The 18,133-nt window shown below is 34.9% G+C and overlaps 1 protein-coding gene across 2 annotated transcripts in view; it reads right to left on the reverse strand.

Moving 5' to 3' along the window:
• Positions 1-18,133, reverse strand: part of SLC36A4 (solute carrier family 36 member 4) — a 42,275-nt gene that overhangs the window by 17,428 nt on the left and 6,714 nt on the right. The window contains exons 2-7 of one of the 2 annotated variants that reach the window (XM_031460540.2): positions 11,873-11,996; positions 10,653-10,743; positions 9,345-9,433; positions 8,237-8,332; positions 6,348-6,432; positions 1,448-1,675 (exon numbers count right to left, since the gene is read on the reverse strand). In XM_031460540.2, coding sequence (XP_031316400.1) covers positions 1,448-1,675; positions 6,348-6,432; positions 8,237-8,332; positions 9,345-9,433; positions 10,653-10,743; positions 11,873-11,996 — 713 coding nt within the window. Of the gene's footprint in view, positions 1-1,447; positions 1,676-6,347; positions 6,433-8,236; positions 8,333-9,344; positions 9,434-10,652; positions 10,744-11,872; positions 11,997-18,133 lie in introns of those variants that run through there. The other variant, XM_031460542.2, reaches the window with a different exon arrangement.

The following is an 18,133-nucleotide window of genomic DNA, read 5'->3' on the forward strand; positions in this document are numbered from 1 at the left end:
CCCGACTTAGGCTTTCTGCCCTGTAACCCTGTGCTGCCCCTCAGCACAAGTCCCTCCTGGTTTCAGTGTTTCACTCTTTGGTTACTTGTGCATATGCCTGGACTCTGGCTTTGATTCCTTGGTCCTGACTCACATAGCCTTGTTCCTTGTTGGAACTGCATACCTTGTTCAAGATCCCCACAACGGCCACTTCTCCCAGCCACCCCAAGTCTCCTCACCACCCCGTGTTCTCTGCCCTACCTGACCGGATGTGGACTTCAAGGCCAACACAAGAGGATGAACAAAGAAGCAGAAGTGTGAGCACACAGGGAGAAACTGGGGGAACAGAGAGGTTTAGAACATCTGAAGCACAGGGAGAACTATGTGATATAATGGTAAGACACGATGGAAAACGTAAGCTAGGAGCAGAATGAAAAAAGCATTAAAGTGTTTGGATCACTGGATAGCACTAAGCTGTTCTTCAAGGCTCACACGGTTCCCTCTACCTTAGGAACCTCCTTTTCCGCTCCAGTAACTCCTACGTGTCCAGCTAAGGGGTTACGCACTCCAGAAAGCCTTATGAGGCATTCCTGGCTGTCCCCTTCCACTCTTACATGCTATAACAAAGAGTCCACAGGCTTTGGAATTCAGACAGGGGCAAAAATGAAACAGATCCATCAGAAGAGAGCTTATAATCAACTGCTATTGGAGATTTCAGGACAACTGCTTTGGCAGCAGAGTATGAAATGGGTCGTATCAGGAAAGACTGGAACAGGGATCCTCTAGCTTTTCTGAGTCGTTGGCCCCTGTGAGAGATGAAAGCTATCCAGCTGCTCAGCAGAAAGAGGCATCAGCACATACAGAAACACTGAGTCTTACAAACAATTTTAAGGGACTTGAAGATCCCTGAATCCCATCAGGAGATTATTTTAAGGAACTGGGTTAAGAATCTCCAGACTGCAATGAAATCAGGTGAGGTTACTGCATACGTCAGATAACAAGGGTACAGCTTAGTGCAGTGGCAGTGAGCTGAAGTGGCGGCAGCAAATAAAGGTTCAGAAATGAAAGAAAATTATAAAATTACATCTATACTCCCGTCTCTTGTGGTCTGTCCCAATCTTAAAGGAATAAATGAAATACTAGTGAGTTCTTTGCTTCACGTCAGGAGGTGTACTACGGCGTGATCCTAAATCTCACAAATTGAATAGGGTAGGTAATTGCATCTTCTGAAGCAATGCCATAAAGCCCAGAAGCATGCTGACCAAGACTCGAACCCAGATCTGACTACAAATACTGGGCTTTCGATCTCTGTCACATGCTTTTTCAACTAAGCAGTGTCCCCCAGATTGTCTCCTGTGCGCCACATACGAAGTAGGGTTTTTACTTATCACAACTTTCACCTCCAAGGTGAAAAAAAAAATTAATTATTAAGAAACATACGACACAGCTAAGAACATGTCATACTTACCCTAATAACGTATTGATAAATTATCACAAGACTGACGGCCATGGATACGTTGGCAAGGAATGAAAGCACAAACAGATTCTTGAGCTCACGAATGAAGACCAAAAGAATTATAAACGGAAGAAAGCAAAGCATATATATCCGTAGGTCAACAGTTCGTCTCTCACATGGAGCTGACGAATTGGTACTATTCAAAACAAACACTCTGCTCTCCAGGAGCCCTTCGTGAACCTGTACAGGATGACCAGGGGAACAAGGAAGAGGGGGGAGGAAAAACTTCCATCAACTTACAGTCATAAAGGAGAAACATACAGAGAATTACGTTCTAGATAGACTCTGTGATAAATTCCTTTATAATAAACAAAATATTTACATTGTTTCAAGTTACTCTAGCTTCCTAGAAATATAGATATGTCAAATTTAAGGATATTTAAAATAAGATAAGCTTCTTTGTGAAATAACTTTTTTTTAAATCACACTGTGAAAAGCAAGTTCACTGGAAAACCATGAGGATGGATTTACTAATTTATACCTTGTGACTATGATGCTCATGATGCCAGCAAAGGCTCAGTCTGCTTCTGAGCTAATCAGAAGTGGAAGCAGGCTTGTCTAGAATGGCCACTGGGTATTCTACTAATGTATTTTCTTCAGAGTAAGAAACAACGTCTAAGAACCTCTTAGACATGTACAGTAGTCAAAATAAAATTTAGAAATCGCAGCTGAACTTTAAAGGTATTTTATAAAGCAACTGTTGATGAATTATCGTCACTGCCAATAAATACTTATTAAGAATCTACTAACTCCACGTATGGCCATATGCTAGACAGTAAATAAACTTTTATTAGAGCAAGAAATTTCTATAAGATAAATCAACTTTACCTCAAAATTTATTCAGCTACCTCTATAAACAGATATTCAGCATTCTAAAGAGATACAACAATTTATAGGCTCCATATATTAAAAATTGTCCCTGACTCAGTTAATCACACAATCCAATTTAACAAAAATAGAAATGAAATTACAAAGGACTTTTAAAATAATCTTAAAAACTCACAGCAGAGGCAGATCATGCTATAATTTAAGTACCTGTGGAAATCTATTTGACCCAAACACTGTAACCCTCCTTTGAACACAATGACGTTATCAAGTCTCTGGATACATAAATTCTTAAAAACACGACCCTAAAGTAATAATATCAAGTATTTTCTGAGTACTTTTGATATGTCGAGTACTGAGCTAAATACTTCATATATAACATTTCATTTAATGCTCAAAACAACTCTCTGAGGTGGGTGGTAGTATTAATAAATAAATTTCAATTTATAGCTGAGGAAACAGGTTTAAATGCCTAAATATGGTATTGACAGGCCAAAAAGTGAGAAGTACAGAACATAATTTTGATATGATTAACAATTCAGGTGTTTCCTTTCATTTTTTTCACTTATCCATGATGAACAATGTTTAGTGTCACTACAAATGCACACATCACCTTCAGCTGCAGGGAGTATCTCTACTAGTTTTAAGCTACCCAGGCCATGTATAACTCACACTGGACTGACAAACGCTCAGGTTACACCACACACCATTTGAGATGTGTATAGCTCTTATGTATCTTATAACTGATCATCAAAACTTTTTATTTTATTTTCTGTAATTTGAAATAGAAGCAAAATTGTTCACTCACATCACTTGGATTTTAAGAACATATTTGATTTGTTGACCCAATTTCCTCTCTAACCCAATTATTTACAGCCAAACACTTCTGTACCAAAGAAGTACCTCCAATGATCAGACTAGATCATGATCAAACCTTAAGCTCTGACAAGGATACCTGGGAAGAGAAAAGCTGCTACATAATCAATTTTACAAGGGCTGCCTGAATTGTTAGGTGTTTGGGAATTTGAAATCAATTCTATCATAAGTCTCTCATAATAATTTAGTATTCTTTGGTAGAAAGATGATTATAAAAATTCTCAAGATTAAAAAATAAAGTAAAAGTGTAGATACATACCCAGAGCAAGATTCAGGTAAACATTTGAGTCCTTTGGTGTCCTCTAGAGACAGAGACTGTCTATCTAACAGGACTTCCTATGATCTCACATGTTTACCAAAATGCAAAACACTGAAATAAATGTTATAAAATAAAATTACTCATAAATTCAGTTGTTTTCATTGAGAGCTCAAATTTACTAAAATCCACTGTTTATCAACTTTTTGATTATTCAGTAATTTAATTCCAAAGATAAATTATGTTCTTCAGCAAAGTTAAAATGCAGAATTAAAGCCATAACATGCTACACTTGCGTACTGCATGTAAAACGCACGATGCATTTTATAAAGGCTTTCACAAACCTTTTGTCAGCGGAGCCTCACAGTAAGTTTACAAAGAATATGGGGAGATTTTGCTACTATTCCCATTTTACAAATAAGGAAACCAAGGCTTGACCATGGATAAGGGCGGGGGGGGGGTGGTCTTGCCCAACGCATGAGTTTAAACTGAGAGTATGGATTTGAATTCAGATCTGATTCTAAGGTCTATGCTCTCTGGTATCATAACGTTTTTTAATCTGGATGTAACATCCTTTCCCCATTCTTCTTGCCTACATACACTATTTTGTCTATCTGACATTTTCTTGAGCATCTCAGAGCAAGAACAGAGAGGAACTACTATCAGCACGATGGGTTAGAATCACTGGAAGCAACACAGTTCTCTCCCCCCTTGCCAGTTGTCCACAGTGGCTTAATGGGACCAGGAACAGCCATGTGGCAGTTACAGAGCAGAAGGTGCGCACATCTGCATGGGAACTAAACCCTTAATTCTTTGATCTGGTGAAATACTGCACCTTCAATTTTAAGGAGATTAAGGCAGTAATAATCTTATGGGTTTTAACTGTAAAAGTAGTAGCAATTAGTAAGGTTTAATCAACCAGTGTGTCTTCTACTGGACGTTGCTATCAAACATGAGAACAGCTCTGGAGAGAGAGTGAAAATCTCTGATAATGCTGTTTCAGTGACCATCTGTCCGCCCTGCTGACGTGAGGTGGCCAGTGTTGCTTTCCACTTTTCTCAAGTCTAACTGAATGTCTTTCTCCATGTTGCTCTGCATGCCTCAGGAGAACTTTCATCTATAGCAAGTTTCTCCTCAACTTCCAGAGAGTCACTTTTTCTACCTGGTCTTCTTAGGGTATGTGCAAATGAGTTAAATTTTTACTTCCATTCAACTTTGGAAGCAACTGATATTTCATAGGAGAAAGTCACCAATCCTGAGCTTACAGATATTTATTTTATATACTTACGTACACATGTACTCTATGTCATGTACAGACACACACAAACACACACACACACAACTAAAATCAGACAGTGTCCTGTCCAGTGGTGAACAATTAATATACCGAGTGGCAGCTGTGTCAGGGACCTGGGTTTCTGCCTAATTCACATTACTTAGGGCACATTGCTCATGCTTTATGAGACTCCGTTTCCTCATTCATAAAACAAGCATAGCACTTACATTACAGAGTAGTTGTAAAAATTAAATGATACATATCATAGCTTATAGATAGAAGATTATAAGGCATTATTAACATTATTCATAAATTTAAATCAAGCTTGTTGGTAGCTCTTGTAGATGACAGAAAAGACACAGTGCTACCGTGTTGTACAATCCCAGAAAGGCACCATTTCCACTATATTCTGTGCAAATGAGCAGTAAGATGGTATGTCTTGTCTTGGCAATAAATAGTCTCTTAGCTGAGTAACAGCAGTCCTAAAAATATGTGACTTGTGGAATTAAACACTTGTAAAATCAAAAGCACACCATCTGCAATAAGTAATGCTAATAAATGTATCAGTTCTCTTATTTATAAAAGAAAGCCTTTCCAACATTAAATACCTAAGCTCATGGCTTTATCAAACTATGGCCCGCAGATCAAATCCAACCCACCACCTATTTCTACAAATAAAATTTGACTGGAATACAGCCGCATCTAATGTATTACTGTCTGTGGCTGAGTTGAGACAGATATCATATAACCTGCACAACTGAAAATATTTATTATTTGGCCCTTTACAAAAAAGAATTGGTGAATTCTTGGTCTAAATATTAAATGAAGTATAGTATACACTTAGAAAAGTAAGGCAAACATATACTTATGTATATACATGTAGATTCTATAGAACGCATAGTCACATCATTTTGCATTAAAATACCTACAAGAGAAGCACTATGTATTACCACGTATAATGCCTACTATCGCACTATGCACATGTGGATAATTAATAAATGTTATGGATTAAAATAATAATTAAAGAAGAACATGGGGAACTGTAGGAATAATAAAAGCAGGCCAACTGCCACTTAAAGCACATAAAGAAATTTTCTTTGGCATTGTTCTGAGGGGGGAGCTTTTTTATTTCAGTGCTTTGCATGTTTGTTCAAAATGACAGTCTCTACCAAGACTGCAAACTACCTCCTCTTAAAACACAAACCTTTACAATATGGAGAGAATTACAGAACACCGTACATTTCAGGACATAGTGTCTTTTCGGACAATAGCAATAATTATTGGATTTTAGTAATGCCCACTTTTTAACTTCACTTTTTAGGCTGCTAGCTAAAGTCTTATATATTTCTTTATAAGACATCAATGTAAAAAATATGCTACCAAAACATCCGTATCAGTAAATTATGCCTGTTTTGATCTGAAAGAACAAGCATTACTGACGTAAGAGCAAGAAAAGCAAAATCTGCAATAATAGCAGAAATTCAACTTGCAAAAAAGAAGACTAAACGAAAATCTAGAAAGATAAATGATCTATGAAAGGAACACATTTTCAGAGGAAATATGATGCCACACTATGGCACTGGAAGAAAATGATTTCAAAAACTGGAGAGAATACTTACCTGTTTCACATTTTCAGCTAAGAAGACAATATAAACACTACAGAATCCCAGCTGTGTTATCACCAGAAAAAAGTCAACCACACTCCTGGAAAGAGAGCCCCACAAACAAGTATTAATAAACGAGCCGCTGAGATGTCAGTGTATTTTTTTCTCCTTTGAACTGTTTTAAAACATCTTATAAGAGTATATATTCTGTTTACTTCCTTAAAATAAGACATAGGCGTAAAGTATTTACTTTCTACTATTTCTGTATTTATGATCTATTGCTAGAATTATTATTGAGCCAAAGGGCTTTACATAAGTTAAAAGGCCAAAATTTCTCCATCATTTATTTCTGAAATTCAACAGTTTAAGCATATCTGTCTATAAAGTGATGTCATGAAAATATTTCATTGTTTAGATTAAGCCCATTTCTCCTACTTCTCAAGATCTTTTTCAGATCAATCCAGTGTCCTACCCAGCCCTCCCAGCTTCCTGTCATTTGCAAATCTGAAGGGCATATTATCTGCTATCCAAATCACCAATAAGGCTATGGAAAGGGAGAGGTCTGGGGGTAAGGCCCTAAATCATATCACCAGGGACCTCTCCAGTAGCTTAGCTCTGTTCATATTTTTTGAGGTACTCTAGAAAATTCCAGCCACATAAAATAGTGTATGGGAGAGGGGAAAGGAAATCACCGGTCAAATTAGCATTATTTGGGTGTGATTATAATCAAGTTGTAAGTCTGCTGACATGCTATTAATATACAGCCCATATCTCCCTGCTGTTCTGGGAACAGGGAGTGACTACAATAGCAGGCACTTACTAATTCATTACGTCTCTTGTTTGACCGTTAATGTCAAGCTGTCAAGCAATCTAGTCTAAAAATCTCCTCCCATTCGAAATTGGAAGGGCCCTTGCCTGTCTTCATTCTTGCCATTACTCACTAGTTCTCCATGGTTCTTCAGGGATCTCATTGTGTAAGTAACCTTGGTACCTTGAAATGAATTCAAGTTTCTTCTCTCTGATGAATTACATTTAAATATTCCCTTAAAGTCTCTTCATCCACCTTGGATTTTAGTATCCTTAGCAACAATCATCCCAGCCACTTCTCTCTGAAAGCCATTCTTGTTGACAGAAAAAGCAGACAAAGCTACCCGTAGACTGGGGCAAAAGAAGAATGAAGACAGAGTAGGAAGCAAATCCCTAGGGCATTAGGCTCTGTCTTCTTCCTTCTCCTACACAACACACTGGGAGTTCTAAGCAGCTCATAAAACTTCCCCAAAATCCCCAGAAAGGCCATATTTAACCCTAACCTACTATACTAACACTGTTCTTTTCTTCTTTTAATTTCTACCACATATCATATGTACCACAGTGAGTGCGCTGTGGATTGTCTATGCTTATTTTCCGGTCCTACATTCGCCTGATTTTGACTAGCCATGTCCACAGTAACAGTTCCATTTAAACAACGTGGTAATAAAAACAAGACTATGCTAAAATACGCACTTCAGATGTCTTAGGAGCATGTAGCTAAACACCACAATTTTATTTGAAACACATAACATTTTTCTTGCTTTTTTCCTTTACCTAAAAATTATTTAAACATGATTATATCACAAGTTAGCTAGGTGCTTTATAAATATTATTGTATTTAAACCATTGTGAAGTAAATATTACTATAAACTTACTTGATAGTGAAAACACTAGAACAAAATAAAAAGTGCTTTGACCTACGTCATACATTTGTACACTGGTAGAGTTGGGATTTGAACCCAAGTACGTCTAACTCTAAAGATTGTTTCCCCCCAACTATAACATACTTCTATTAATGTATCTTGTCAGAGTAAAATACTTAAAAATTCATGTAACTTCAATAACCACGTATTAATAACATAGCAACTACTTACCGTCCCCAGGCTGCCTGCTTCTGAAGACAACTCCAAGGACTTACTTCCATAGCAAAACTCACAGTGTCACTATAACCTAATGTTGACTTTTTAAACCTGAAATTTAATGACATACATGCAGATGAAAAAAATATTTTTTGATTGGTCTGTAAATCTATCCCTTGAAAAGAACATCAAATAAATGGGCTATACGCAGACAGAGTTTTCAAAATTTCAAGATCTGCATACTCCTAAAGTTATCTTGTGAAATTCGAAATTTGTATATATCCTTTTTACCAATGTGTTAGTTTTTATCCACTGTTAAAGTTTATGTATTTGTAGAATTCATGTAATGTAAATATTTGTGTTTCACTGATTTAAATATTTCAAATTACCTGAAAACATCAACTATACTGTTCATGCCTGCATTATTCCATTCTTAGAATAGCATTATTTAATACATCTATATAAGGCTTTACAATATACTGTCACATAAATTACCTTATTTAATCATCAACATAGCCACGGTCTCTCTCATTTCTTTCAAGTATATATTATTATTTAAAGATCATAAATGACTTGCCTAAAGTTTTAAGAACATTTAACAACAACAAAAAAGAGGTAAGATTAGAATATTAGTTTACCAGAATAGATATTTATTTTTTAAAAGTTGGTCCATTGTCCAACAGAATCATTTCATGATACAAAAACTAAAGAAAAAAGAGTATTATTTTATTGACTATCTACCAACCCACACATCAGCAAAAAGCCCCAACGGCATTACACCCCAAACTAAATTACCGACAAACTGAAGATCATTGTTCTTTAAGTAAAAGTAGTACTTCTGCCCCCATTTTTCCCATATGTCTTTCCTGATTTTTTTCATTTACTCTAAATTAAAAAAACATTCTATTTCACTAATTTTAAAAGAAGTAGATGTATTCTGATCAGATTTAAATCATATGAACTGCTACCTGTCTCCATATTCATTATCTGAGATTTGTCTATGTAACAGATTATAGGAAATACAATTTCTAGTTATAAAGCACAATAGAAATATAAGACTATCTGATGCTTTCAATAAATACACAGCTTTAAAATAAATTAGACTTAATGAATCCACATTTACCTCTGACATAGAAAGTGACTGCAACGTACCAAAATGTGCATACAGTGAACAGAAATAATTCCTATAAACACAAGGCTGATCGGTCCAAGCTGTGGGGTGAAAAATTTTATACGATTTAAATATTTAAGTTTAATAAAAATTCAGTTACCTTATAAACGATGAGACAACTGACTACTAATTTACAATGAATAAATATTTGCTACACAAAATGATTAGTCATTTGCATAAAGGAAAATTAATACATCTGACACACAAAGAATTTAGTAATATTTAAAACGACGTATGATTCCATCTTATCAACTTGGCTGTCCAAACCTATGAATGTAGAGTATAGACATGCAAAGTAGGATAGAATACAACATCATATTTAACATCAGGTGGCAAGTCTGTGACTGTCAGTGTCCCACCATTACAATTATATGCAACCATGAATTCTTATCTAAATGACTGAAAGCACTGTATCATCTGGGATTGTGGGCAATCTACTTTTATAGATTGCTCGCTGAACACTTACTATGTGTGAGAAACACTGCCTAGAAAATAAGTATGTGAAAAAGTGGCATGTAAAAAATTTCAAGTGTTTATTTACTAAAATTAAAATACCTGGATATGTGAGACAAAATACTGCCAAAGTTTATTTTTATAATCAGAAATTTTTAAGTTTCTGGAAATTAGGCTGGACAAAGTAAAATGCAGAGAAAGATGATAATTAAAACTGTTCTTTAGAAAACTGGTCAGTTAAAAAAAAAAGTTAAATGTAATTTCATTACTTCATAAGTGAATTCTCCCCCACCACAATTCTCTATAATTAAAATAATTGGCTCTAACAATATTTTGAATATCTGTTTTCAAAATATATTGATATTCCTTTTCTTAACCATTATTCTTTAAATCTGAAAACTACCTATATTATTTGGAACCTAAAAAACTATAAAATTTCACCAATATAAAAAAATCTGCTCTATAAATATATTTGTTGATATGACTATATTGCTTAAATTCCTGAAAATGCAAAAAGAAATAAGATATAATCATATCTGGAAAAATCAAATACTGCTTTAGGATCTTTCTGTCAAGTATTATAAACAAGCAATTAAGGAGAAATAAAAAGAGCAATTAATTCTCATTTTGTTAGATATTATTATCATAGTTCACATAATTTTATCAATACAATAGCTAAATGATTATCTAATTGTCACCTGAGCAGCTTATATTTGACTAGGCCAGATGTTAACTTGTAATTTTTGCTGCAAATTAAGAGTGATACCTGTATTTTAATCACAAAGACATTACAAAGACAAGTCTTACCACTATGCCTGCATTTTTTATTGCCAGTGGAAGTCCTAAAAGGCCAGTTCCAATATTTCCTTTAAGGAGATGCATCAGAGTCTGTACAAACCTGAAAAGTAAAAGTTGTAAGATTTAAGTATTTTAGAATAAAAGCTACTAAAAATCACATGATCATGGGTCTAGCATTAGAAGGGAACTGAAAATTAATCTAAGGCAATGAATCAAATAACATCTCCATTCAACCATAAGTTGAATGGGCCAGAAGTCATATTTGATTCAAGTCCTATCTTTGCTACTTAAAAGAGGAATACAGAGGGTTATTATGGAGATTACATAAAAGTACTTTTGAACATATTAAAGTAATAAAGAAAAAGTAACTTTCTCGTAAGATTCTCTGCTGCTATGATATTCAGAACAACACTGAAGATCATATGCAGCGAGGCTGGTAAGATAGCAATTTATTGCACTATCTATGTAATCATGATTTTAAACATGTTTGAGCTATCATGATCAACCTCAGAGGAAGTTAATTGAAATTTCTAAAAAATACTCTAAAACTATGTCTATCATCAGGAAGATAAATACTAATTAACTTTTAGACGTCGTGAACTCCCAAGGGATTTCACCTGAGAAAAGTTTCTAAGAGGCATTTGAAGGAGGTCTCTTGATTAAGAAAGAGCAAACTGGGAAAAATAGCGCAAATTTTCAACTTACGAAACAGAAAAATCTTGCTTAAAATTTTTTCCTAGTTTATACTATTCTGATCAATTAAAATGCTACTTTGCTTAACTGTTAAATTACTATTAGAATAATAACTTAAATGTATTAATGATGATAAAATAATAATTTAAAAAAAGGTTTAAAAAATGTTCCACTGCTTCCCTGAGACCATGCCTTTGTTTCATATCATTCACTTAACATAAAGAAGTGTTTACTACCCAACCGTTTCAGAAGCCACATCTCTTAAAATTTCTATTCCTCTCAGTCAGAGCTCCCTTCTTTCAAGATCCCTAGCATTTGATATGTACCATCACTGTAGCAATTCCTACACACTGCTCTGTAATTTAAATGTGTTTCTTCCTTCCCAAATAGCCTATAAATGCCTTGAGGGTGGGGGCTCTGTCTTATCCATCTTTATGTCTTCTGTAGCATCTAGTTAAGTGCCATGCCTATAGAAGATGAGTACAAGACATATACTGAATGAAAAGAGAAAACAGCACATGCACCCTAACACTTACGAAATGCCCCCTTGATCATCAAGCTGGTAATGCTTCTGAACAGGCAGGAGTTCTTGCTCATCTTCCTCGTCTGATGTCCCATCGAAATTCTGCTCATTTATTAAGGGCCTCATTACATCCATATCTTTAAAAAGAAAAACAAAGTGCTTCACTATCATTTTAAAAATTGGGTTAAAACTGGTATAAATTAATTTTTTAATAACAGGACATATTATTTGCACTCATCTTTACTATTTCCATCCTAAGTTAATCCACATTAATACTCTTGAGTTTCAGTATGTTTAAAAAGAAACAACTAGACTTATTTGCTGGATATTTTGCTTGGACTAAGCAGTGCAGAGTGAAAAGCATAAACAAGTATTCAGAGCAAAATGTTTTCTGCCTTGTCTACATGAGGTTTATAGTAAATAGTGACAATTATGGGGTGAAAATGTGAAGAGACAAATTTTCATCTCTTGTTAGCTTCAAGTTATACTGAATACATAAATGGCAATCATATTTTAAATACTTTAAGAAAATTATAAACCCTCAAAATCTTTGAATTTTTAGTTATCAAAATTTGTTCTTATATCTAGCAATTTTTAGCATGATTTTTCTCCTTCCAGGGAGAAAGACAATACCAGTCATTATTGCCCTGTTCTAGTAAAATTCACTAAATTCAAATTTATTGAGATGACAGATATGTATTAGCAACGTCTGAAGTACGGGATATTTTTAAAAAAGTGAAAATTTGTTCCATTCAAATACATACAACAAACCTGTGTAACAGGGAACTGGAATAACCTAAATGATTTAGTTGGGAATGACTGACTGACGTATGACTTTTTAAAACTTTTTATTTTGGAATAATTTCAAATTTACATTCAATTTGCAAGGATAATACCAAAAACCTCCTAAGCATCCTTTACACTTTCACCAAATTTTAACATTTTGCCATGTTTGCTTTTTCTCTCTCAAATGTACGTCACTTTTTATAAACTATTTGAGAGTGGGTTACACACATCATGCCAATTTACTCTATTGATAGCATGTATTCCCTAAAAACGAGAATATTCACATTACAGTTATCAAATTCATCTGACTTAATATTGACCAATACTTTTGTTTAATCTGCATTTTATTTTCCAATGTCATCAACTGTACCGATAAAGTTCTCTTAGTAATTTGTTTCTGTGCAGGATCATGTGTTGCATTTAACTGAGTTATTCTACTACTTACCTTTGCCGTTTTATCTTTTATGATGCTTTTATTCCTCTTTTTTTCCCTTACTCTTTCACTATCTTGTTTGTCAGTTTTAAATGGGCTCCTCTGACTTCCACCCTTACAACAATTAATGGTCTTATTCTGCTTCAGCCTTTCTGTGTCTTATTCTCCCATTTTTCAGTTGTATTCTTTCTACTTTGGCAACACATATAACGCTTTACATGCTGTTATTCCAATCATGTCCCCACCCTTGCCTAGCACTTATAGCTACAATCAATATAGTAAATGCTTGCTCTCAGTCCTCTGTTGAAGTCTCCTCAATTGTCTCTTGGCTGGAAGAAGGTCATGCTCCTGGAGAATGTGCACCAGAATGACTGGTAGGGCTTGCTTAAACACAGCTTGATAGACTCCAGCCCAAAGCTTCTGACTGAGCAGGTCTGAGATGGATCTGAGGACACACATTTTTAACAGGTTCCCAGGTGATTCCGATGCTGCTGGTCTGGGTACTACTCTCTGAGAAGCACCGCTCCAGCAGATCCCTCAGGAAGGGCTCATGCACACAGTATTCCCTGAGTTTTTACATGTTTTAAGCTATTTCTCTATAGCCTTGATATGAAGGACAGCTAGACATAACGTCCCTGGCTCACACTTTCTGTCCTTGGGTTTCTTGACAATGCTGCTCCACTCTCACCTCACTTTGTATGCTCCTCTTGAGAAGTCTGGTGTCCCACTCATTTTCTCAGCCATTATGGAATTTGTTGTTTTTGCTTGAGGTCCTGAGGAATTTTCCCTTGTTTTTAAAGTCTAATGATCTTACTGGTAAGTCTTGGGATTAAGCACTCCGAGTCAAAAAGGACACAGTGGGCCTTTTGGATCTGTAGATTCAGGTTTTCTCTTATTTCTGGAAAATGTTCTTAGAGTACATCTTTAAATGATTTGGTTCAAATATTTTGTTTTTCTTTTCTAGAGGCTCCAATTACATGTTGGATCTTACCTGTCTTCCATTTCAGTCACTTTCTCTAGGACCCTTTAAATGTCTTTCTTTACCTCATTTAAATTCTTCTTTGAAATTCAATGACTTAATTTTTTATTTCAGTATATTTTCTCTTGGACACCTGGTAATTTCTTCTTTATTTATGATTTCTCCTATTGCTGGGCATTTCATGGACAGGGATCCTAGTTTGAGACTATTTCCTTCTGTCAGCACAATGAAGGTCAGTTTATTTAATGGGTGATGTTGAGTTATGAAGGGTTACTGGCATGTCTTCTGGTCTTCGTCCATTTCTTCAGGATTCCATTTCTTCAGTACTCCACCCCCCACCATTACTTCCTTTTTTCTCTTTACTTCCAGGTATCTGAAGGGCATCTCCACTGCTTTTTTTTTTTTAAATCTCTTTCTCCTCCAGAAGCAATGTTTTGCCAAGGCTGCCCCCTCTATTCCTGCTAATGTTCAAATTCCTTCCCTGTACTCAGGGCTGTGAATTACCAACTCCTAGACCTGACCTCTGTTTAGACTTTCTTTTTCTAGGGAGATTTTCACTGTGCTTCTTCCAAGCCTCCTGCTTCCTCCTCCTCTTTTCCACAGAGATTTTAAAGACCCCTCTTCCACTCTCCAGGCTTGAAGCAAGAACAGGAAATCTGTTTGAAGTTTGCTATTTATTTTTCTATTTATAGACTATTTGAAGTTTGTGGTATCCTTGGTCTCCTACTAATGTTAAAAGATTAATCTCATGAATGTGTTTACTTGTGCTCCTAACAGATTTTCGGGGAGGACATGTGGAGAGATCAGCATTCAGGCAGCTGCCATTAACCCACTGCTAACTGAAACTCAGCACAGCATTTTTTCATAAGAGTAAAGTTATGCTTTAAGATGTTGGAAGATTCTTTAGCTTTGTAATATATTTTGAAATCAGGAAGTACGATCAGCTTTGTTCTTCTTTTTCAAAATTGTTTTGGCTATTTAGGGTCTTTTGTAATTAAAACAGTATGATGCTGGCATAAAGACAGACATGTAGACAAATGGAACAGAATGGAAAGCCCAGAAATCAACCTATGCATAAATGACCAACTGATCTTTGACAAGGAGCCAAGAATACATGATGGGGAAAAGGCAGTCTCTTCGACAAATGGTGCTGGGAAAACTGGATTTTCACTTATAAAAGAACGAAACTGGATCTTTACTCTATACCATACACAAAAATCAATTCAAATGGCTTAAAAGCTGTATATAAAACTTGAAACTATGAAACTCCTACAAGAAAACATAGGGGGAATGTTTCAGACATTGGTTTTAGCAATGATTTCATGGATATGACACAAAAAGCACAAGCAACAAAAGCAAAAACAAGTAAGAGCGACTATGTCCAAGTAAAAGCTACGGCACAGCAAAGGAAACAGTGAAAAGCCAACCTACAGAGTGAGAGGACATATTTGTGAACTATATATCTAGTAAGGGGCTAATTTCCAAAATATATAAGGAACTCCTACAACTCAAGAGGAAAAAATCTAATAATCTGATTAATAAATTGGCAAAAGATTTGAACAGACATTTCTCCAAAGAAGACATACAAATGGCCAATAGATGTATGAAAAGATGTTCAACATCACTAACCATCAGGGAAATGCAAATCAAAACCACAATAAAGTAGCACTTCATGGATGGCCATTATCAAAAAACAAAAGGCAAAAAGTGTTGGTGAGGATGGACTGGAACCCTTGTACACAGCTGGCAGGAAGGCAAAATGTCACAGCCACTATGGAAAACAGTATGGAGATTCCTCAAACAATTAAAAACAGAACTAGAATGTGACCCAGCAATCCTACTTCTGGGCATTTATCCAAAAGAACTGAAATCAGGAAGTTGAAGAGATACCAGCATGCCCCTGTTCACTGCAGCACTTTTCACAATAGCCAAGATTTGGAAACAACCTAAATGTCTATCAACAAATAAATGGACAAAGAAAATGGAGTATATACATACAATGAACTATTATTTAGCCTTTTTAAGGAAGTCCTGCTGGAGCTCTGTAGAATAGTCCGAAGTCAGGAAGCATGATTTCTCCAGTTCTGTTCTTCATTCTCAAAATTGTTTTGGCTATTTGGGGTCTTTTGTATTTCCATACAAATTTAAAAATTATTTGTTCTAGTTCTACACAAAATGCATTTGGTATTTTGATAGAGATTGCATTTACTCTGCAGATTGCACAACGGAATACTGCTCAGTCATAAAAAAGAAAGAAATTTTGCCATTTGCACCAACATGGCTGGACTTGGAGGACATTATGCTAAGTGAAATAAGTCTGACAGAGAAAGACAAATACTGTATGACGTATGTGGAATCCAAAAAATACAACAAACTAGTTAATGTAACAAAAAAGAAGCAGACCCACAGATTCAGAGGACAGACTAGTGATTACCAGTAGGGAGAAGGAAGGTGGGAGAGGCATTATAAGGGTATGGGATTAAGACATATACAAAGATTAGGTATAAAATAAGCTATAACAAGGGAAGTATAGCCAATATTTTATAATAACTATAAATGGAGTATAACCTTTAAAAATTGAGCCACTATACTGTACACCTATAACTTATATAATATTGTACAGCAACCAGACTTCAATTTAAAAAAAGAATTAACAATGCCTTATAAAATAAAACACTCTTAAGCTATGGACAGAAAACTACCTAGACAAAATTATTTCTATTTACAAATGGAAGAATATAGATGAATAAGAAACACTACCTTCATTCAATATTATAAACCATACATCAATCACCATATGTATATATTAACAGTGCATAATTGGAACAGTCTTAGACAATGCTTGTATGCTCTCTGATATTGCCTAGACAATTGTTTTAACCTCAATTTCCTAACCTAAAATCAACCTAAATTTCCAGCTATAGTTAGAATACAGAACAATCACATTCATTTAGCAATATGTATTGAAATCTTTGTGTTTAGCAATATGTATTGGTTAGCAATTTGTATTGAAATGTTTATCCTTTTCACCTAGTAATTCCACTTCTGAAAATCTAGTATATGAAGAAAAGGATTTCTGCAGAAAGATGTTAATTGAAACATTCTGTATGTTGAAAATTTGGAAACAACTTACATGTGCAACAATCAGGAAATTGCTAAATTAACTATAGCACATCCATTTTATAAACTGTGACACTGACATTAAATTATGGTTTTGAAGTTTGAATAAAACAGGTAAAGTGTATCAACTGCTGAGTAGGAAAAAGCTGGACAATCACAGTATGACTGCAATGATGTTTTAAAAAGTTAAATAGAAACGAAAGAAAGGAAATATATCAAAATGTAAGTTTAAAAAAAGTAAGTTAGCAAGGATATATACAGACAATGAGAGCATGAGTACTTTTTTCTGTCTTTCCCTGGAAAATGTAAAAATAAGAAGAAAGTAATAAATTTGCATTACTTTTAGAATAGCAAAATAAAGGAAACCACTTATTTATATTTTGGCAATGGATAAAATAAAAGAAAGTGGAAACCATTCCTTTTTTAAAAAATAACATAATGTTGCCACCAAGATCTGTAAACTACTACATAAGATAGGAATAGTAACTATTTTATTTATTTCTGAGGTGGATAAAATATGCATAGCAAGAAACCTTCCAGAGGTCCCCATCACCTATGAAATAAAGGAAAGACAGATTAAGGAAACCTGTATCTTAACAACTCTACCAGTGCTTTTCATATAGACACCCAATTTTTAAAATTCTTTTTAAAATTAAATAATATTTCATCATTGTAGAAAATCAGGAAATATATAGATAAGCAACAATTTTGAAATTAAAATTACCTTGCCACTTAGAAATTACCACTATAACATTTTAGAGTATACACAAACAGGTCAACAATGAAATCAAAGAAGAAATTAAAAAAATACGTTGACACAAATGACAATGAAAACACAACCACACAAAATCTATGGGATGCAACAAAAGCAGTCCTAAGAGGGAAGTTCATAGAGATACAGACCTTCCACAAAAAACAAGAACAATCTCAAAAAAAAAAAAACCAAAAAACCCAAA

This window comes from Camelus dromedarius, chromosome 12, assembly GCF_036321535.1.
Source record: "Camelus dromedarius isolate mCamDro1 chromosome 12, mCamDro1.pat, whole genome shotgun sequence".
Lineage (NCBI taxonomy): Eukaryota > Metazoa > Chordata > Mammalia > Artiodactyla > Camelidae > Camelus > Camelus dromedarius.